This window comes from Caenorhabditis elegans, chromosome I (assembly GCF_000002985.6).
Source record: "Caenorhabditis elegans chromosome I".
In the NCBI taxonomy this organism is placed as follows: Eukaryota; Metazoa; Nematoda; class Chromadorea; order Rhabditida; family Rhabditidae; genus Caenorhabditis; species Caenorhabditis elegans.
The window spans coordinates 6,835,132-6,854,432 of NC_003279.8; the positions used below are offsets into that span (position 1 = coordinate 6,835,132).

The following is a 19,301-nucleotide window of genomic DNA, read 5'->3' on the forward strand; positions in this document are numbered from 1 at the left end:
TGCAAAGAAAATTTTAGTTTTAATTGTAATGAGCAAAATTATATTTCAGAACACAGTTATATTTCAGAACATATCACTTAGAAATTTTGAAACTGTCCCGGTCGACGTCTTGCATGAAAAATTACATTATCCAAATTGAGGCGCCACATTGTAAAAAATGTGTCAAAAATAGAAAATTAATTTTTGAATTTCCCTCGCTTTCCTCTTTCTCTGCTTTCTCTCAAGCTCTTATCATTCCTGCACATCTAACATAGAAAAGTACACAGAAGCGGAGAATGAGAGACGCAGCACATCCACGACGAAAAGTGGGCGGAGACTGATGTGGCACAGGCATTTGGGTGCTATAAAAGGCCGCCGTTGGGCCAGAAATAACGCCGTAGGAATACGGGCTAGCAAAAAAAAAAGAAAGTGATTTTTCCCTTTCAGACTGAAAAGGTACTGAATCATTCTAGAACAAGAGGAAAGTGGGGGAAATCTATCATCGACGAATCCTAAAATTTAATCTGAAACGTGATATCCTTTTCTAGGTCGTACAGAATCTTCAAAGAAATCTGCGGTGGTGTGGAATTCAGGAAGGTCACTTTACCAAAGCTATCGGCCAAAGTAATCTTACATTTTACAAGGCTATCAAGATTTTATCGCCAATTCTCCATAAATAACGCTGTCTTGACGGTTGACGAGCATCGCAGGATGCATATCTCACCTCATGTGTCAATACGTTTTTTTCTTAAATTTTCTTTAGTAATTTTCAAATAAAAATCATCGTTTCGCGGCGAGTAAGTCCAAATTTTAGGCCTTCGTGGCGGGACCCACTGAGAAAAATCACTGCGCCTTTGATCGAAACAGTAGAAATTTCGAAAAAGCTTTCTTTTTGGGAAAAGTTTTTGCAAAGTTCCTCGCTTTGTTTTATGTTTAAAAGACCGACTAGTTGTAAATTTCTTCGTCATGGTTCCAGATTTAATAGATTTTCCCACATATTAAACTCTAAAACCTAAAAAAGTTCTCGTCCACTAACTATCTTCCGTATTTTCGGGTTTACTTATTTACACATGGATTATTGTTTTTTTCCATTTAAAAATTGATGTTTTGGCAATCCACGTAAGCCAAGGTTGTTTTTGTTTATTTTCGATTCTCTGATAAACAAAAACAACTTATAAATTGGAAAATAACCTTCTCACAATCAGTTTTTTTTTCTTCACAAACTCTTGTTTTATCCTTTTCACAGCCGAACTTTCAAAAAAGTGTCTCATTTTTTTTCTTTATTTCCGTCTTATGGACTTCTTCGCTTCTCTTCCCTATCCGTCCTGCAGATTAAAATAAATTTCTAATTATTTCAGGTAAAACACATTCGCAATGGCCCAGTCTAAGCCAGCTTACAAGGTCGCTGATATCAAGCTCGCCGATTTCGGACGCAAGGAGATCATCCTTGCTGAGAATGAGATGCCAGGACTTATGGCTATGCGCTCCAAGTACGGACCATCCCAGCCATTGAAGGGAGCTAGAATCGCCGGATGTCTCCACATGACCATCCAAACCGCTGTTCTCATTGAGACTCTTACTGCTCTCGGAGCTGAGGTAAATCTTGTTTTTTGAAAGAATTAGTATTAAAATAAGTTGGTTTGAAAAATCGAAACTTTTTCCAGGTCCAATGGTCTTCCTGCAACATCTTCTCCACCCAAGATCACGCTGCTGCCGCCATTGCCCAGACCGGAGTCCCAGTCTACGCCTGGAAGGGAGAGACCGACGAGGAATACGAATGGTGCATTGAGCAAACTATCGTCTTCAAGGATGGACAACCACTCAACATGATCCTTGATGATGGAGGTGATCTTACCAACTTGGTTCACGCCAAGTACCCACAATACCTCGCTGGAATCCGCGGACTTTCCGAGGAGACCACCACTGGAGTCCACAACTTGGCTAAGATGCTCGCCAAGGGAGACCTTAAGGTTCCAGCTATCAACGTCAACGACTCTGTCACCAAGTCCAAGTTCGACAACTTGTACGGAATCCGCGAGTCTCTCCCAGACGGAATCAAGCGCGCCACTGATGTTATGCTCGCCGGAAAGGTAGCCGTTGTCGCTGGATACGGAGATGTCGGAAAGGGATCTGCTGCTTCCCTCAAGGCTTTCGGTTCCCGTGTCATTGTCACCGAGATCGATCCAATCAATGCTCTTCAAGCCGCTATGGAAGGATACGAAGTGACCACCCTCGAGGAGGCTGCACCAAAGGCTAACATCATTGTCACCACCACTGGATGCAAGGACATCGTTACCGGAAAGCACTTCGAGCTTCTTCCAAATGACGCTATCGTCTGCAACGTTGGTCACTTCGATTGCGAGATTGACGTCAAATGGCTCAACACCAATGCCACCAAGAAGGACACCATCAAGCCACAGGTAAGAAAATGTTCAGAATTAGGATGAATTCACAATCATCGATAGAAGTTTGAACCAACTTTTTTCAGGTTGACCGTTACACCCTCAAGAACGGACGTCACGTCATCCTCCTTGCCGAAGGACGTCTTGTCAACCTTGGATGTGCCACCGGACATCCATCTTTCGTCATGTCCAACTCCTTCACCAACCAAGTTCTCGCTCAAGTTGAGCTCTGGACCAAGTTCGGAACTCCACAAGAATACAAGCTCGGACTCTACGTTCTTCCAAAAACCCTTGACGAGGAGGTCGCTTATCTTCACTTGGCTCAATTGGGAGTTAAGCTTACTAAGCTTTCCGACGAGCAAGCTTCATACCTTGGAGTTCCAGTTGCCGGACCATACAAGCCAGACCACTACAGATATTAATTTTGTTGGTTCTACCCCATACGGATATTTTTTTAACTGTTTTAAATTGTATTGCCCTCAAACTTCATATGATCTTGAACTGGTTGTATTGTTCCCCATCTACCCGCTTTTCCCCCAAATACATAATCGCCTGATTTAGTCGTTTTTCTTCAACTCGTTGATTTGGTTCTGTTGTTTGTCTTTTGGACATAAATGTTTTATGGAGTAACTTTGACGATTGTTTGAGAAATTATTCTGAAAACGTTTGATTAGGCGTGAGTTTATCGAATTTTCAGATCTACGCCCGGGAAATTTCAAGCAGGGAAAAACAAATTTTAAATTTGTCGGGGTGAAGGGCGCTCTATTGATAAATAAGTTCTTTATTTCTCTCAACGCTTCACTCATTTCGTGTTTCACTTTTTATATTTACAGAAATTCCCATGATGTTCAATTTTTATCAGTTTCTCTATAACCTGCAAAATGTTTCCCCATTTATTGATTTTTCAGTACTAAAACAACTTACCCACACGAAAATGAGGGAAAATGAGCCGGCAAGATTTGAGACTCGTTCATTCAGTCAATTAATAGATCATGCAAGAAGTTGGAAGACGGAGGTTCGAAAAATGATTTAAAAAATATTATTTCGATAAACTGATTCAGGTGCGCGGCATGACAACACAAGGATTCACAAAAATTAGCCTCATGCGTGCAGAAAAAGATCGTCTCAACATGTAAGTCAATTACTTTTGAAGAAACGTTTGCTTTAAAATTCATAACAGAAGAAGAAACGAGTTTTAATCTTTCCTGAAAGTTTAGAGAATATTTTTTTGCTGAACTTGTTTTTGTAATGTTTCTTCAATAATCGAATAATTTGATTCTTCATTATAAAAACATGTTCAGGTATGCAATATCTTCAGTACCTGGTACAAATACACAGTCGATCTTTTCCGTGACAATTCCCTTGGAACTCGTTGAGAAAGCTCAAGTGGCCGATCGTAAATTTGAGTTGAAGCTGAAATCGGGGTACAATGTAGATTCATACATCCGGTAAGAATCTGAAAATTGACTATTCTTGTTAATCCGCGTTGAGCATGTCTTGCAGGAAAACTCCACCGTCCGCAGAGTTTACGTTGCAATGTGAGCGGCAAAGATCACAAGTTGTCACTGGAATATCAGATTATGAGATAAGAAATGGAAAGATGATTTTGATGGCTGGCGATCAATTGTTCCGGTAAGTGATACTTGACTGGTCAGAATATGAAAATGGTGAATTTTTCTGACTTTAACTCATTATATTTTAGATATAATCCACTCAATGAAGCACTCGCAGCGATTCCGATAGCAGTGCCGGATGATCAATCATCAACAGAACCAATGGATATTTCTGAAGGTTCAATCACATCAGGAACCAAAGGATGCTCTAACGAAGCTCCACAGTCTTCAACTGTTCCACCTGTGACAAGAATTCCCATAAAGAAGCCAACTACTTCAACTGAGAAACCAGCAACAGCACCTCCTACTAATAACTTTGTCTCTTCTGCAAAAGTTTGTCCAGCTGACAGTTCTCTCCTGGCATATGTTCTAAACAAGCAGGTTATACTGCTCATGGATATATATTCGTTAAATATTAATGTTTTTCAGGTATACATTGAGAAAAACGGTAAAATTATCCATAGGACATCATCAAATTCAAAGCACATCACAAATGGCGTACCGTCTTACATTGTTCAGGAAGAATTGGAAAGATTCGAAGGAATTTGGTGGAGTGAATCTAAGACTAGGTAAATAATTAGCGAGAGACGAAAGAAAAATTTTCTATATTTAATTTGTTCCTTCTTCGAAGATATCCTTTCAAAAAATTTTTCGAACAATAAATTCTCTAGTTTCAGACTCCTATACGAACACGTAAATGAGGAAAAAGTCGCTGAATCTCAATTTGGTGTCAACGGAGATCCGCCTGTGGCACCAATGAAGTACCCGAGAGCTGGGACAAAGAATGCCTACAGTACACTCCGAATGGTTATTTTGGAAAATGGAAAGGCTTATGATGTTCCACTCAAGGATGAGGTTATCTATAAACATTGTCCATTTTATGAATACATAACACGTGCGGGATTCTTTTCCGATGGAACTACGTAAGTATTTGAGCTTTGTTAGAACATATTTTTCATGTATAAATTCTTTGTTAATCGAGAATTTCCAGAGTTTGGGTTCAAGTGATGTCTCGTGATCAAGCTCAATGCTCTCTTCTTCTTATTCCTTACACAGATTTCTTGTTACCAGAAGAACTTGGGGGGTCAATAAAAGAAGATAGTAAGTTTGAAATGCCTTGAATTCCTCACTAAACCCAATTTTAAATCACCAAGATTTACAACTGAGCACTGATTTGAATATGGGCGTTTGGGACGACAAGTCGCACGAAGAAACAATGGAAAAGTAATTTAAGAATGATCTCCGACTCTTAAATTGTAAAAATTACAGACCGCCACGTGGAAAACTGAGGGGAACTGTACAAATTCATAAGGCTCGCAATGATTATTGGATTAATGTAAGTTTTGAAGAGTTTTTACGTTTTAAAACTGATAATTTCAGACTCATAATGCTATTTATCCATTGAAAATCACTGATGAAGAACATCCAATGTACGAGTTCATTTATTGTTTGGAAAAGCCCAATGGAAGTTGTCTTGCACTTATCTCTGCCGAACTTGATCAAAAGTAAGAATTTTGGTGTTTAGAAATCGGAAAAGATCTCATCTTTCATCTCAATATGTTACAGCGGATATTGCCGTCATACCGAAGAAAAGCTTCTGATGGCTGAAAACTTTTCGATTAACAAATCAATGGGGATTGTTGTTGATGAAGTGAGAGAACTGGTATATTACGTTGCAAACGAATCTCATCCAACTGAATGGAATATGTTAGTTTTTATTTAGTGACTTCTTAAAGGGGCATGGCTTTATACAGATGGGTCTCGGAACGCAAAAATTTGTATGGCAGTATTTGTCTATTCTGCGGCTGCTTTCTCGTTTATTTTCCAGTTTCCAGTGAAATTAAGCCGGTAAAACAATTTTTAACGACAAAATTCGCTATAAACTAAGGAATTGTATAGAATAATGGAAAATAAACGCGGAAATTACCTAAAAAACACTGCTACTATAAACTTTTTTGCGTGCGGAGACCCATCTGAATAAATCCGTGCGTCTTCGTGAAGACATATCAAAATCTCGTGAAATTACAATAATTTATTGCAGATGTGTCTCCCACTATCGTACTGGCCAACATGCACAACTCACTGAAAGTGGAATATGCTTCAAATCTGAGCGAGCAAACGGAAAACTTGCACTGGATTTGGATCATGGATTTGCGTGTTATATGACAAGTGTCGGATCACCAGCTGAATGCAGATTCTATTCTTTCCGATGGAAAGAGAATGAGGTGTTGCCATCAACTGTTTATGCTGCTAATGTAAGTAAAAAACAAACATTTGGTAATTATTAATTATTTTATTTTCAGATAACCGTCTCCGGACATCCAGGACAACCGGATTTGCATTTTGATTCACCGGAGATGATTGAATTTCAATCGAAGTACGTGTTATTTTCACATTTTATTTACGAAGATAGAAGTAGAATTAATATAAACATTGTGGATTAGAACCAGGACTGGGCGGCAATTCAACAGAATGACCTACAGAAAACCACTTGGTTTATCTGAAAATGAAACTCCTTGCATCTGAAGCGCTGAAGAAAATGCTCAAAAATAGCTTGAAAGTTGCCGATTATCGAATTATCGAGTTTTGTTTTTCGGCATCGGCAACTTTCAGGAATGTTTTGAGCCCGTTCTCCAATGTTTCAGGTAAAAATAAGGTAATTTTCAGAATTGCTTAACTTATAAAAGTGAGAACTAGAGCAATTTTATGGAATTGCCAAAAACAAATTGCCGCCCACAACTATAGTTAGAACAATGTTATTGAAATTTAATTTGCCTAAATTCAATTGAGCATTCAGACAAATTATAAATGACTTCATTCATTTATGTGATTATTTCAGAAAAACAGGTCTAATGCACTATGCGATGATTCTCCGTCCAAGCAACTTTGATCCATACAAAAAATATCCAGTATTTCATTACGTTTATGGAGGACCTGGTATACAAATAGTTCATAACGATTTTTCGTAAGTCCTCATTTTGACTCTTCATAAAAATATTTAAATATACTTTTCAGTTGGATTCAGTACATACGATTCTGCCGCCTTGGATATGTCGTCGTTTTCATTGATAATCGCGGTTCGGCGCATCGTGGAATAGAGTTTGAGCGTCATATACACAAGAAAATGGTAGGAAGATTTTTGTATTATTTTGTAAATATAGTGAATTTACAGGGAACTGTTGAAGTGGAAGATCAAGTGGAAGGACTCCAGATGCTTGCTGAACGAACTGGTGGTTTTATGGATATGAGTCGTGTGGTTGTTCATGGATGGAGTTATGGTGGATATATGGCTCTTCAAATGATTGCTAAACATCCTAATGTAATTTATTTTATTCAAAAAATAATCATGTTTAAAATCCCTTTTATAATTTAGATTTATCGTGCTGCTATTGCCGGTGGAGCTGTCTCAGATTGGCGTCTCTATGATACTGCCTACACTGAACGATATATGGGATATCCACTCGAAGAACATGTTTATGGTGCGAGCTCGATAACTGGATTAGTTGAAAAACTGCCCGACGAGTATGTTTCAAAATCGTTAAAGTTTAATTGAATATATCAATTATTTCAGACCAAATCGTTTAATGTTGGTTCATGGATTGATGGATGAGAATGTTCATTTTGCACATTTAACACATCTTGTTGATGAGTGTATTAAAAAAGGAAAATGGCATGAGTTGGTGGTAAGTGTCGAAAATTTTAATTTCGAAGTGTCAATTATACGAAAGTTTTAGCTGAGGGATAATTTGAAGTGTTTCCTTTTTCAATAGTATATTTTTCATTTAAAAATAGTATTTCGATTTGAAATCACATTATAATTTAAAAAAAAACTTTCAGATCTTCCCAAATGAGCGTCATGGTGTTCGTAACAACGATGCAAGTATTTATCTGGATGCCCGTATGATGTATTTCGCTCAACAAGCTATTCAAGGTTTTGGACCAACCACTGCCGCTCCAAGACAAGGCCCGCTTTGATGCTAGATTATTAAAATTTTATAAATATTTTAACTGTTTTACTTATTTAATATTATAACTCCTAACTTTTAAGTATTCCCCATTTATCTTTTTTTATCCCCGTTATGTCTATTACGCCTCGAAAATCTTAATTATTTCTCTGTGTATCGAGTTATGTATTTAATTCGAATTTTTGTACTGCGCGCTGTGCGCTTGCATGTCTTTTAAGATTTGGTGTCAAAAATGAAGGGTTTTCCACATGAACTGATTCACATCAACAAAGGGCCGCCCGGTTTTTAGGATTCGGGCGGGGGAAGATGACCTAGATCTGAAGAAGGCACAGCGTTATTATTAATGCATTGGCATATGAATAATAATAATATCTTATCTTATCAGGAAACCGGATCACCTGATGAGACGGATAAGAGGGCAAGGACCTTTCGGAAAGGGATACTGTAGAATAGGCTCCGCCCATTCCGCTGGGGACATAAAAGGACATGGAGGTCCACGGGAAAGAGTAAGATTCCTTTTTCTTCAATCAAAATGGACGGAAAGGATCAACATTGGTGAGTTTATAATGAAATAATTATCGATACCCCCTTTTTATTGTTAATTTTAGTGAATTTTCAAAAAATTCAAAATTTTAAATTAAAAAAAAATTTATATGAATATTTTTTAAAACATTTTTTCCTATTGTAAATTCGAAAATATTACATTTATTATAGGATTTCTAGAAAAATCAGGATTACTAAGAGCATGAAAAAAGTAATTTATTCCCTGCTTCTTTCTGATTTTGAACCCGTAGGTGAACCCACGAGCATTTCTTTTCAGCTACCGTATCCGTGATTACTGTAGATTCAAAAATATTAAAATTCACGAAATCCGCATAAATACAGTCACGGGAAAACAGGACCTTTTTCACTCGAAGAAATTTTATTTTAAAACATGAAAATGATAATTTCAGCCACGCTCGTCGTATTGCCATCGCAGCAATTATTGTCTCAACATGTGCTGTTGTGAGCTCATTGGTTGCTCTTCCAATGATCTACAATATGGTTATCAGTATTCAAAGTGAAATCTCTCAGGAAACTGGTTTCTGTATGGTTAGTCAATTATTTTATTTTTTATAAAATCATTTATTTTTATAATTATAGATGCGTTCCCGTGACATGCTTGTTAACATGTATTCAACTGCTGGAAAGAGTGGATATCGTGCAAAGCGTGCTTGGCAATTCGGATCATGGGTTCAAGATTCTGGAGTCGGAGGTGGAGCCGGTGGATACGGTAGTGGACCAGCTGATAGTGGATATGGTGCACAAGGAACCAACAATGGATATGGACCAGTTGTTAATGCTGAACCAGAACCACAATGTTGTACATGCCAACAAGGAAAGGCTGGACCACCAGGACCACCAGGAGATGATGGAAAGGACGGAAATGATGGATCAGCTGGAAATGATGCTAAGAATGGAAAGGATGGAGGTGTTGGACCATCTGATGGACTTCAATCTGAACCATGCATGATCTGCCCACCAGGTGCACAAGGACTTGGAGGTGCTCCAGGAGCCAAGGGACCACAAGGACCACGTGGATCACCAGGACTTTCCGGTGTTGATGGAAGACGTGGAGAGCCAGGTATGTCTGGACCAGCTGGAACTCAAGGAGAACCAGGACCACAAGGACCACCAGGAAAGAAGGGAGATGATGGAAGAGTTATTAATGTAAGTTTTATAGTGTTGATGAGCTTTAACTGCAGCACAGGAAATATTTCAGGTCAATGGACCACCAGGAGCCGGAGGAGCCCCAGGACCACAAGGACGCAAGGGAGAACGTGGACCAAAGGGAGTTCCAGGATCAGTTCATCCAGGAGTTCAAGGACCAACTGGAGATCAAGGAAGAAAAGGAAGAGCTGGAAGAAAGGGAGAAACTGGAGGACAAGGACCAATTGGATCAAAGGGACCAAATGGAGATTGCTTCCATTGCCCAACTCCAAGAACTCCACCAGGCTATTAATTTCTCGTGGATTCTGTGTTATTTCAATAAATTATTATTTATTCAAAAAATTCTGTGTTGCATATCAAAGTTCAAAACATGTAATAGTTGGAATATTCATTTCAACTTTTAAAATAATCGGAAGAATATCAGTTCACTTGTACAGCAGGAGACGATTGATCCAGAAATCTGAAAATATTATAGAAGATGTGCTAAGAGGGGAAAATCTTAGAAAAGTAACACTTTTGAACTTTTTTATTTGTTGACAAAAATGATCTCATAATTTTGGAAGTCGATCAATTTTTTCTACGAATTTCATATTCTAACCATGTTCGAAATAATTGCATTCAAACATTTTAGAGATTAACTAGTAAGACATGCAAAATTGATTTCAATTTCTGGAAAATATCACCTTTTTTAATTTGGCAGTTCACCAACAAAACTTAGACTAAATAGAAATTTACAAAAATCTGGAAATTTTTTGTAATGTATTTTTCTGATATTCGATTATTTGACAGTAGCTCTACACCATCGTCAACTAAACTGTACAAATACTGAAATTTTATGAATCAAAAATTCCCCCAAACACCTAGAGACGAAGGTACTTCTTTTTCACAAAATTACGAGATATAACCATTTCTAGCAATCGTGATTTCGTGAATCCGTGAAATTTGGCTGAGACTGAGATCGTGGTGGGACCCACTTTAAAAAATCATATATCCTGTGTCCTTAAAGTGATTTCACGAGACTACTTACGATATTAAATATAACTCTTTTTCCAAAATACAATAAAAGAAAAACTAACCACATGTTCACTTTCTCTTTGATTTTCTCGATTCAACATTTTTCTTGGACGCCTTCTTCGAAATGATTTTATTTTTCTTTTCTGGTCTCACACTATTAGACCTTTTGGAAGGCGATTTCAATGGATTTCTCGTAGATTTTGCTGATTTTTTAGAAAGCGTTTTTGGTGGTTTTATTGTAGAAATCAACTTTTTCGTTGAGATTTTTGCTGATTTCTTATCCCCCGGAGACAATGGATCAGCCAAATAATTTCGTGAAATCTTTTTTGTGGGTTTTTCCTTTGAAGGAGATGTTGGTGGAAGAGAATAATATGATTTTGGATTATCATTTGATGGCTTTACAGCAGTGGAATATGTTGATTTTCCAGTATCCACATAAACTGAACGAACGTCATCAGAATTTCGTTTCTCATGTGGTGGATCCTCCACCTTGTCATCGTATTTCTTGTAATTTCGGTAGCTGTTGCTTTTTTCTACAGGCATTGATCTGGCTGACTTATGTGAATTTTCACGTCTTCTCTTTTCATCCCTATAACTACTTCTTCTGGATTCTCCATCTCTATCTCTATCTCTATCACCTCCTCTTCCAAAATCACGTCTACTTGGAGATTTCTCCATTTTATGAGCCGATACATTATTTTTCTTGCTCCGAGAGCTATCTCTTTTGTCCCTAGAACTGCCACGTTTACTTCCAGAACTGTGTCTCTTCTTCCGTTTGCTCCGTGAGCTTTTCATACTCTTCTGTCTTGATTTTTTCTTTTTAGAACCTTCTTTCCTGTCAGATCCATTATTGTGATCATTTCCATCTTCCTTATAATTTTCCTTTTCATCTTCATTATCACCCTTCTTTTCTCTCTTAGATTTTTTAGATTTCTTCGATTTCATTGATTTCTTTGACTTTGAACCTTTTCGTCGGAACATCTCACGATGCCCGGTAGTACATCCAAGCACCATCGTTGCACTAGTTAAAGTGGCAGTCACCATAAGACATACTGTAAAAGTTGCTTCAAAAGCTGAATCAATGAGTAAACCTACGGTAATTCACATTCTCGGCCATTTGTTCTGGCGATGAACTCATTTTGTGAACAAAATAGAAATAAAGATGTTTTGATCAAATGAAAAGGCTATGCAAACGACACATCCAGTTCGAGACGTTTAATTTTGATAAATTTATATTAGCGTCTTTTCCATCCTTCAGTGAACTTTCAAATCTCCCAAATATCGTAAAAGAACATCGGCTAGGTGTTACATATAGACCCACTTTTCAGGGCCGCGCGCACGCAGCCCCGATACGCAAAAATTAAGCTGTTGGCGAATCTCAACTCGAGACTGCCACACAGGTCAGCCCGCACCAAAAGTGCAATGGGTAGGCCTAACCATGGGGATTCCGCCTTTGTGATCGCGAAATAACCCCCAGCCAGGTAAGTTTATGAGCCTGCGGGTGGAGGGAGTAGTGCGATAGGGTGTCCCGACATTTTGCGGTCTCCGCTACTCACTGTGTTTAGTGTATATGAGGCGGATTTTGACGTGATGGCAATTTGCGTATTTTACATTTAAGTTTACGAGCAATTGCAGGTACAGTAACCTTTGATGTGCAGGCACGAAAAAAATCTCCATTCAAAAGTTTGTTGCTTTTAGGAGAAAACTGAACTTTTCTGTTTCTTTGTTCGGTACGGTAACCTCATTTTTCATCAAAATTTTTTATTTCAAGGCGAAATAATGTCGTTTCCGACGCTACAAGTACGTCCAAATGAGAAAAATCCAAAAGTTCTGCGATGCCATGAGGTATTTTTAATCTACAGACAATCAGTTGTAATCCTCTTCTTTCAGTTTCTTCGCCAATCAAATCAACTTGTGGAGCGAAACATGATCAACACGGAAGGAAGAAAAATGTTGGCAAAGTTGCTGACGAAAATGGTATCCGAAGGTAAGATTCCCGATGGTTCATCGTTTTCCACTATTTTATTATTTAGCCAAAGGAATCTATGCATTAGATGAGAGACGCGCCGAGTTGGCAAAAAGTGGGAAACTCCAGGAGAAGCTGAAATCAGCTTATCAAACATCGCTGACAGTAATGGAAGATCGTCTACACATTGCTGAGCTATCTCGGCAGGTTCAAGAAAAGAAGCTGACAGTTCAGCAGTAAGTTTGTTCACATTAAAAGTAACACAATGTCTATTTTGACTCGAGTAAACCATTCAATTTTTTAAAGGAAATATTACGAATGTGACGACCTACGAAAATCCGTGCAAGAGACGAACACCGAGGCTCGACGAGTCCAGGAAATCAACGAACAGCGGCTTGTGGACACAACCAGGGCCACTGAGGAGCTCATCGTGAAAAGTGCCTCAATTCTGAAAAATCTAGAAAATTCATCCGACGTACATAAGCTTCGTGCAATGGAAGAGGAGAAAAGAATTCTAGAAGAAGTAGTGGAGGGGCTCAGAGATCAGAAGAAGTGTCTTGCCGATGATATCCGTACCAAGAAAGCTACATGTAAGTTATGAAGCATCGAATACACTTAATTTTTTGTAATATATCAAATTTTCAGTGAAAGCCGAATCAAAGAAATCGTTCGAAAAGACGGTAATTGAGTGTGCGAAACACTATAAACTCCATCAATCCTTGATGCCGAAGTTAGACAAATCGAAAAGAAGTTTGGAAACATTGAAGGACGAGGAAGAGAATCGACGAATTTGTGGAAGTCTCAGTCTGGATGAAACAATGCAGTTTGATCGTTCTTTTATTCTCGCGTCGGTATGTAAAACTAAATTTTATAAAGCCTAATTGCCTTTTCAAACTGAAATAATATTTACAGATGGACAAAACAAATAAGCCAGAAAAGGCCGTACAACAGTTAACTTCGAAAAGTTCGGAAGTTTCGATCACTCCACAGATAAGCGAAACCGCGAAATCTTCCTTCTCCAAAGAGCCAATTCCGACACAGCATCCGATGGAAGTTGGCGAAGAACCTGTAATCGAACATTCAGCTGAAGAAAGCGTTCATATTGAACCACCAAATGTCACTGAAATAAGGGAGGTGGTACCACAAATTACCATTCAGCCTACTCGTCAAGACAGCGTCGTTCAACGGGATGCAGAAGAGTTAGACACTTCAGCAGTTCCAAGCCCCCAACCGGAATCAATCCTAGATGAGCCCGAAGAAGAAGAAGAAGAACTTAGCAATCATGAAAATCATGCCGATCAATCGATGGATGTAATGGAAGTAGATCAGGAAGTACCCGAGGAAAGTCCCATGGAAGTCGGTGAGCAAGAAGAAATTGAGCAACCATCTGTATTCAAGGACATTCTAGCCACGGAGCAGGCTGCACTCTCCCAGGAACAAGAACCAGAGATCGTTGAGAAGCAGGCAGACAATGATGTTCAGTTTGTTGATGGTAAGTGTTTTACTTGGCAATAAACATTGAGTTATTCATTTCGCAGATCAACAAGTGGGAGCACAACTAGATGTAGAAGACGAAGAAGAAGTGATGAGCGAAAACGGTTCCAACAAAAGCAATAACTTCTCTTTTAACTTTTTTGGGAATAGCAAGGGTACATCAGCGGGAGAAGGTGGCGGTGAAGGCAGTAAGTTATGAAACACGTGAAATTAAAAAAAACTCCATTTTTATAGACTTCGACTTTAATTTTGACGGAATTGGAGCAGGAGATGATGGTTCGAACAATGGTGGTTCTACTGGAGATCTGGATTTCCTTAACTATGACGGAGAGGATGAAGGAAAGGGTTCGGGAAACACTCAATCCGATCCGTTCGGATTTGCATCAAATGGTAACGCAGCTGGTGGAGGTGGAGATGGATCGTTCAACTTTAACTTTGACGGTGACGGTGAAGGCGGAGCAACTTCTGGAGCGGGCGGAAACAGCACCTCGTTCTTTAACTTTTAGAAAATTATCATGTATTATTCAGCTCTTGTATCATTTGTATCGTTTAATGTCAGAAATTTTAGATTTTATTGGACCAAGAAATTGCCTCTTTTTTTTCTTTTTGAACAGCAAAAATATACATAATATAAAGTATTGATCATCTCATTGCGTTTTATTCTTTTTCACTTTAATGCTTTAAATGTATAGCTATTTAAATAATATTTATTCTGAAACAAACTCAAGTTCGCTTATGTTCGCAAAATTTTTGCTCGTAAAATCAGCAGCATTCGACGCAATGAACGATGCTCCGGTATAACGCTAACGAGCTTTGTTTAGCCATTGGAATTTTATTCGAAAAACGAAAATTGTCCTGTCAAATTTAGTGATTTTCATGTTTTTTTCCTTCAATTCTTTCCCACCAATTTGAATATGAGACATTGCAGCAATCTCCCTTCTGATTATTCAATTTAAATTGTTGGTATACCATAGTTTATGTTTTTCCTGTTAACCTCAATGTTTATTATTAATTAAAAGAGGTTGTTATATGTTCAAAGTTACACTTAAAATTGTGATGAGACTAAGACGAATTGTTCTTTATTTTTCAACCTTTAATGTCGGCGGAAAACTTTTTAAAAGTAGTTTATTGCAGAGACTAACAGTAATAATGGCTGACGACGAGCTTGAGACCTATAGATTGTGGAGAATCCGTAAAACAGTTCTTCAGGTAAACAAAATTTGGTATTTGCCATGATAATATGTTCATATTTAGATGGTTCACGATCGTGGTTATCTCGTAGCTCAAGATGAATTAGATCAACCATTGGAAACATTCAAAGTGCAGTACGGAGATCGTCCCTCTGAAAAAAAGCCGGCTCGCTCAGATCTGACAATTCTCGTGGCTCACAACGACGATCCAGCCGATCAAATGTTTGTTTTCTTCCCAGAGGACGCCAAAATTGGAATCAAAACTATTAAAGCTATCTGCCAGCAAATGCAAGAACAGAATATCTCCCGTGCTATCATTGTCGTACAAACCGGAATGACTCCAAGCGCCAAACAATCCATTGGCGACATGGCCCCAAAGTACATGTTGGAGCACTTTTTAGAGGCTGAGCTCATGGTAAACATCACAGAACATGAGTTGGTACCAGAACATGTCGTCATGACAGCCGAAGAGAAAGCAGAACTACTTGCTAGATAGTAAGTCTTCATATTAAAACATGATTATAAATATGATATTTTCAGCAAACTTAAGGATTCTCAGTTGCCACGTATCCAACAATGTGATCCGGTCGCTCGTTATTTTGGTCTCCGCCGTGGACAAGTTGTCAAAATCATTCGGCCATCGGAAACTGCTGGAAGATATATCACTTATCGTCTTGTGGTCTAAATCTTTTCTAAACCCCCTTGAACGTTGATCTTGGCCCAAAAATTTTCTGATTTTGGGTACCTTTGTTATTTTATTTTTTGTTTTTCCCGTTATTAAACCTATTTCTCTTGTATTTCAATTAAATCTTATTGGAAAATCGGTAGAATCCAATGCGACTTAAATATATACACAAGTTCAATTTTTTTAAGTATCTTAAAAAGTAGAACAGAAAAATTCGTTTAGTATTCCGAAATGAGCACAGATGTGGAAGCGGCGCGACGAAAATATGAGGACCGCCGGCGAAAAATTCAAGAGGAAGAAATGAAAGAACGCAGAGACGGCATGAATTTATCTTCTGGAGATGATGATCAAGACGTGGATGATATGTTTCTGACTGCATTACAGAGAAAACGAGAAAAAGTATTTGTGTAGATTAGTATTTTAAGAATTAAAAATTAAACTTTAGGTACATCGTCGAGCCCTACTGAAGCAAGTACTGGCTCCGACAATGAATCAAAAAGAAGAAATTGAAAGAAAACGAAAGAAAAAGGAAGAGGATAAGCAAAGTGAAGAAGCGAGAAAAACACTTTTGGAGAAACATGCTGAGATTATGGAGACACAAGGAGGTTATTTATTTAAAATAAGTTTATAAAATTAATGGACATTAATTGGGAATATAATTAGAAATATTCGATGTCTTTAAATATATTTCTGAAAATAAGGACGAAGTTTCATTAATAAATAATATTTTTCAGTTATTGACGAATCAGAACGGCAATTAATGGAAGAAGAAGAGTTACTTGATAAAGTTACACGTGGTGGAGGTCTCTTGGCAGTTGCTGAACTTACAAAAGGTGAAAAATATGAAGAACCAATTGTCACTGCGTAAGTTTTTCAACCCCAATTTTCCTCACTGTAGAATAGGAATTCTTCGTCGAATTAATAATTCATAAAAACTTCAGTTGGCGTCCACCTGGACACATCCGTCGTCAATCACAAGAAGACTATGAAATTCAACGAAAACGTCTTGGAATCAGTTGTGAAGGTGATCATATTCCACCGCCAATCGGCAGCTTCTTGGAAATGAAATTTCCAAAATCATTGCTCGAATTCATGCAAAAACAAAAAGGAATTGTGACACCGACAGCTATTCAGATACAAGGAATTCCCGTCGCGTTAGCTTTAAAAATTCGATTACTTTCACTTTTATCGGTATTTTCAGACTTTCTGGTCGTGACATGATTGGTATTGCTTCTACTGGTTCTGGAAAAACAATGACGTTTGTTTTACCGTTAGTTATGTTCTGTTTGGAGCAAGAGATGAAACTTCCATTTATGCGTAGTGAAGGACCATTTGGATTGATTATTGTTCCATCGGTATTCTTTTTAAATTCAAAATCGTATAAACTTGAGTTCAAACAATTTCTGTTGTTAAAAAAACTTTAGCAAAATCCGTCAATAATTCCGTTTTTAATTTTGAAATATACTTTTCAGAGAGAATTGGCTCGTCAAATCTTTGACCTGATCATTGAAATGTTTGATGCTCTTGGAAAAGCTGGACTTCCAGAAATGAGAGCTGGATTATGTATTGGAGGAGTCCCAATTGGCGAACAAGCTAAAGACGTTAGAGAGTGAGTGATTAGAATTTCGAATTTTATGATTTTCATTATTTTCAGTGGTATTCATATTGTTGTTGCGACACCAGGACGACTATCTGATATGCTTACCAAGAAAATTATAAATTTAGAAGTAAGACATAACTTCAAAGATTTCAAAAATTGCTTCAATTTATTACAGGTTTGCCGTTACTTAGTTCTAGATGAAGCTGATCGAATGCTTGATATGGGATTTGAAGATGAAATTAAATCAATTTTCTATTTCTTCAAAGCTCAACGGCAAACTCTCCTTTTCTCGGCTACGATGCCACGAAAGATTCAATTTTTCGCAAAATCAGCACTGGTCAAACCTATTGTAAGTTTTATTTATGCAATCGAGAAGTTTCAAAAATATAATTTTTTAACCTACTCCCAAAAGTTGTCATTCTTCAATTCTTAAAGAATAATTTTTCAGGAGTTTGTCTGTAAATTATAAATATTTTAGGTCGTAAATGTTGGACGTGCGGGTGCTGCTTCATTGAACGTACTCCAGGAGCTTGAGTTTGTTCGATCAGAAAACAAATTGGTTCGTGTACTTGAATGCCTTCAAAAGACTTCTCCCAAGTAAGATTTTATTTATCAGAAAATAATTAATTTAGAAATATGGCAACGGTTTTATATTTCAGAGTTTTGATTTTTGCCGAAAAGAAAGTTGACGTTGACAATATCTACGAGTACTTGCTTGTAAAAGGAGTTGAAGTTGCTTCAATTCACGGAGGAAAAGATCAAAGTGACCGTCATGCTGGAATTGAGGCATTCCGAAAAAATGAGAAAGATGTACTTGTGGCAACAGATGTTGCATCAAAAGGACTCGATTTCCAAGGAATTGAACATGTTATCAATTTTGACATGCCTGAAGATATTGAGAACTATGGTGAATTTCTTATTTATTTTTCATAATTGAATTTTTATTTTCAGTTCATCGAATTGGTCGTACCGGACGTTCCGGACGGAAAGGTCTCGCAACGACATTTATCAACAAAAAATCGGAGATGTCAGTGCTTTCCGACTTGAAACAATTACTCGCAGAAGCAGGGCAGGAACTTCCAGAATTTCTCAAAATGTTGGCTGGTGACGAGGAGGGAACTGCTCCAGCTGGCACAAATGCGGAAAAGGTAGTTAGAAAACATTTAGAAAATCGGGAAGTTCAACATGTTTTCAGGGATGCGCATACTGCTCCGGTCTGGGTCATCGCATCACAGATTGTCCAAAACTCGCTGGAATCGGAAACAAAACGACGCAAGCATTGGCAAGAGGTGGAGGCGACGATGGTGGTTTCTGATTATTTTATTCATACATTGTATCTCAATCTATTTATTTACTGTTTTCTTGTTTACATTTATAAAAATATTTGTCAGAATTGTACTATTTATTTCATGTTTAAAAAAAGTCTGGATTTCCGAGAAAACATGAAAATAATTAATTGATCGAGTTCATTGAAAAAGAAAAATGAATTAAATGCATTCTCAAAATTCTTTTTTTTAAAGGAGACACCACGGTTTCAAGATCTGATGGGAGTCCGGATCTACGTTTTCCGGATCTACCATTTCCGGATCTACGTTTTCCGGATCTACGTTTTCCGGATCTGGCACCGTGCAAACTCTTAAAACGCTATTTTTTCGAAGAAAAAAGTGACAACGACGCTCCGAT

At 37.9% G+C, this 19,301-nt stretch overlaps 7 protein-coding genes and 3 non-coding genes across 11 annotated transcripts; 8 read left to right on the top strand and 2 right to left on the bottom strand.

Annotated features, from left to right (window-relative positions):
* Positions 1 to 374: 374 nt before the first annotated feature.
* Positions 375 to 500, top strand: K02F2.11. The gene has a single exon (NR_101572.1). It is a non-coding gene; the product is annotated as an Unclassified non-coding RNA K02F2.11 (non-coding RNA).
* An 837-nt stretch (positions 501 to 1,337) lies between these two features.
* ahcy-1 (Adenosylhomocysteinase) lies at positions 1,338 to 3,009 on the top strand. Its single transcript, NM_059554.9, has 3 exons — positions 1,338 to 1,575; positions 1,644 to 2,399; positions 2,468 to 3,009. The coding sequence occupies exons 1-3, from the start codon at positions 1,354 to 1,356 to the stop codon at positions 2,801 to 2,803; spliced, it is 1,314 nt and encodes a 437-aa protein (NP_491955.1). The 5' UTR covers positions 1,338 to 1,353; the 3' UTR covers positions 2,804 to 3,009.
* A 213-nt stretch (positions 3,010 to 3,222) lies between these two features.
* dpf-3 (Dipeptidyl Peptidase Four (IV) family) lies at positions 3,223 to 8,212 on the top strand (the record flags this gene model as incomplete). 2 transcript variants are annotated; one of them, NM_059555.2, is made up of 20 exons in its annotated part: positions 3,223 to 3,396; positions 3,443 to 3,513; positions 3,683 to 3,829; positions 3,873 to 4,013; positions 4,084 to 4,375; positions 4,424 to 4,563; positions 4,672 to 4,917; positions 4,986 to 5,095; positions 5,149 to 5,218; positions 5,264 to 5,330; positions 5,375 to 5,499; positions 5,561 to 5,701; positions 6,036 to 6,249; positions 6,298 to 6,371; positions 6,834 to 6,959; positions 7,010 to 7,121; positions 7,167 to 7,313; positions 7,368 to 7,516; positions 7,566 to 7,677; positions 7,832 to 8,212. In NM_059555.2, 20 exons carry the CDS (start codon positions 3,223 to 3,225, stop codon positions 7,967 to 7,969), a joined length of 2,796 nt encoding a protein of 931 aa, NP_491956.1. In that variant the 3' UTR covers positions 7,970 to 8,212. The 2 variants fall into 2 exon arrangements, with proteins under 2 accessions (NP_491956.1, NP_491957.1); NM_059556.5 differs by having other exon boundaries at positions 3,885 to 4,013; positions 7,832 to 8,209.
* Positions 8,213 to 8,457: 245 nt separating this feature from the next.
* On the top strand, positions 8,458 to 10,011 carry dpy-14 (Nematode cuticle collagen N-terminal domain-containing protein). Its single transcript, NM_059557.7, has 4 exons — positions 8,458 to 8,514; positions 8,913 to 9,051; positions 9,103 to 9,669; positions 9,722 to 10,011. Exons 1-4 carry the CDS (start codon positions 8,492 to 8,494, stop codon positions 9,959 to 9,961), a joined length of 969 nt encoding a protein of 322 aa, NP_491958.1. The 5' UTR covers positions 8,458 to 8,491; the 3' UTR covers positions 9,962 to 10,011.
* A 34-nt stretch (positions 10,012 to 10,045) lies between these two features.
* On the bottom strand, positions 10,046 to 11,828 carry H27M09.5 (uncharacterized protein). The gene is made up of 3 exons (NM_059558.4): positions 11,779 to 11,828; positions 10,746 to 11,735; positions 10,046 to 10,129 (listed from the first exon to the last, which is right to left on the bottom strand). The coding sequence occupies exons 1-2, from the start codon at positions 11,819 to 11,821 to the stop codon at positions 10,753 to 10,755; spliced, it is 1,026 nt and encodes a 341-aa protein (NP_491959.1). The 5' UTR covers positions 11,822 to 11,828; the 3' UTR covers positions 10,046 to 10,129; positions 10,746 to 10,752.
* Positions 11,829 to 12,002: 174 nt separating this feature from the next.
* On the top strand, positions 12,003 to 12,177 carry H27M09.7. Its single transcript, NR_050222.1, has one exon. It is a non-coding gene; the product is annotated as an Unclassified non-coding RNA H27M09.7 (non-coding RNA).
* Positions 12,006 to 12,172, bottom strand: H27M09.6. The gene has a single exon (NR_050223.2). It is a non-coding gene; the product is annotated as a small nuclear RNA H27M09.6 (small nuclear RNA).
* Positions 12,178 to 12,379: 202 nt separating the features above from the next.
* Positions 12,380 to 14,792, top strand: syp-4 (Synaptonemal complex protein 4). Its single transcript, NM_059559.5, has 8 exons — positions 12,380 to 12,528; positions 12,574 to 12,670; positions 12,717 to 12,885; positions 12,956 to 13,239; positions 13,295 to 13,500; positions 13,562 to 14,141; positions 14,188 to 14,331; positions 14,378 to 14,792. Exons 1-8 carry the CDS (start codon positions 12,463 to 12,465, stop codon positions 14,647 to 14,649), a joined length of 1,818 nt encoding a protein of 605 aa, NP_491960.1. The 5' UTR covers positions 12,380 to 12,462; the 3' UTR covers positions 14,650 to 14,792.
* Positions 14,793 to 15,277: 485 nt separating this feature from the next.
* On the top strand, positions 15,278 to 16,122 carry rpb-5 (DNA-directed RNA polymerases I, II, and III subunit RPABC1). The gene is made up of 3 exons (NM_059560.5): positions 15,278 to 15,352; positions 15,398 to 15,828; positions 15,874 to 16,122. The coding sequence occupies exons 1-3, from the start codon at positions 15,293 to 15,295 to the stop codon at positions 16,016 to 16,018; spliced, it is 636 nt and encodes a 211-aa protein (NP_491961.1). The 5' UTR covers positions 15,278 to 15,292; the 3' UTR covers positions 16,019 to 16,122.
* A 118-nt stretch (positions 16,123 to 16,240) lies between these two features.
* sacy-1 (RNA helicase) lies at positions 16,241 to 19,009 on the top strand. Its single transcript, NM_059561.5, has 12 exons — positions 16,241 to 16,417; positions 16,464 to 16,623; positions 16,753 to 16,882; positions 16,960 to 17,172; positions 17,220 to 17,373; positions 17,491 to 17,627; positions 17,673 to 17,745; positions 17,794 to 17,967; positions 18,097 to 18,215; positions 18,278 to 18,525; positions 18,570 to 18,766; positions 18,814 to 19,009. Exons 1-12 carry the CDS (start codon positions 16,250 to 16,252, stop codon positions 18,931 to 18,933), a joined length of 1,893 nt encoding a protein of 630 aa, NP_491962.1. The 5' UTR covers positions 16,241 to 16,249; the 3' UTR covers positions 18,934 to 19,009.
* Positions 19,010 to 19,301: the final 292 nt, after the last annotated feature.

Coding starts and splice junctions, on each gene's coding strand:
- syp-4 (NM_059559.5), top strand. CDS start 12,463: ATGTCGTTTCCGACGCTACAAGTACGTCCAAATGAGAAAAATCCAAAA. Junction 12,671..12,716: donor GACGAAAATGGTATCCGAAG/GTAAGATTCCCG, acceptor TTTATTATTTAG/CCAAAGGAATCTATGCATTA. Junction 13,501..13,561: donor GTTCTTTTATTCTCGCGTCG/GTATGTAAAACT, acceptor TAATATTTACAG/ATGGACAAAACAAATAAGCC.
- sacy-1 (NM_059561.5), top strand. CDS start 16,250: ATGAGCACAGATGTGGAAGCGGCGCGACGAAAATATGAGGACCGCCGG. Junction 17,968..18,096: donor CAGCACTGGTCAAACCTATT/GTAAGTTTTATT, acceptor TAAATATTTTAG/GTCGTAAATGTTGGACGTGC. Junction 18,767..18,813: donor CTGGCACAAATGCGGAAAAG/GTAGTTAGAAAA, acceptor ACATGTTTTCAG/GGATGCGCATACTGCTCCGG.
- dpy-14 (NM_059557.7), top strand. CDS start 8,492: ATGGACGGAAAGGATCAACATTG. Junction 8,515..8,912: donor GACGGAAAGGATCAACATTG/GTGAGTTTATAA, acceptor TGATAATTTCAG/CCACGCTCGTCGTATTGCCA. Junction 9,670..9,721: donor ATGATGGAAGAGTTATTAAT/GTAAGTTTTATA, acceptor GAAATATTTCAG/GTCAATGGACCACCAGGAGC.
- rpb-5 (NM_059560.5), top strand. CDS start 15,293: ATGGCTGACGACGAGCTTGAGACCTATAGATTGTGGAGAATCCGTAAA. Junction 15,353..15,397: donor TCCGTAAAACAGTTCTTCAG/GTAAACAAAATT, acceptor GTTCATATTTAG/ATGGTTCACGATCGTGGTTA. Junction 15,829..15,873: donor GCAGAACTACTTGCTAGATA/GTAAGTCTTCAT, acceptor TGATATTTTCAG/CAAACTTAAGGATTCTCAGT.
- H27M09.5 (NM_059558.4), bottom strand. CDS start 11,821: ATGAGTTCATCGCCAGAACAAATGGCCGAGAATGTGAATTACC. Junction 11,736..11,778: donor GGCCGAGAATGTGAATTACC/GTAGGTTTACTC, acceptor CAACTTTTACAG/TATGTCTTATGGTGACTGCC.
- ahcy-1 (NM_059554.9), top strand. CDS start 1,354: ATGGCCCAGTCTAAGCCAGCTTACAAGGTCGCTGATATCAAGCTCGCC. Junction 1,576..1,643: donor TTACTGCTCTCGGAGCTGAG/GTAAATCTTGTT, acceptor AACTTTTTCCAG/GTCCAATGGTCTTCCTGCAA. Junction 2,400..2,467: donor AGGACACCATCAAGCCACAG/GTAAGAAAATGT, acceptor AACTTTTTTCAG/GTTGACCGTTACACCCTCAA.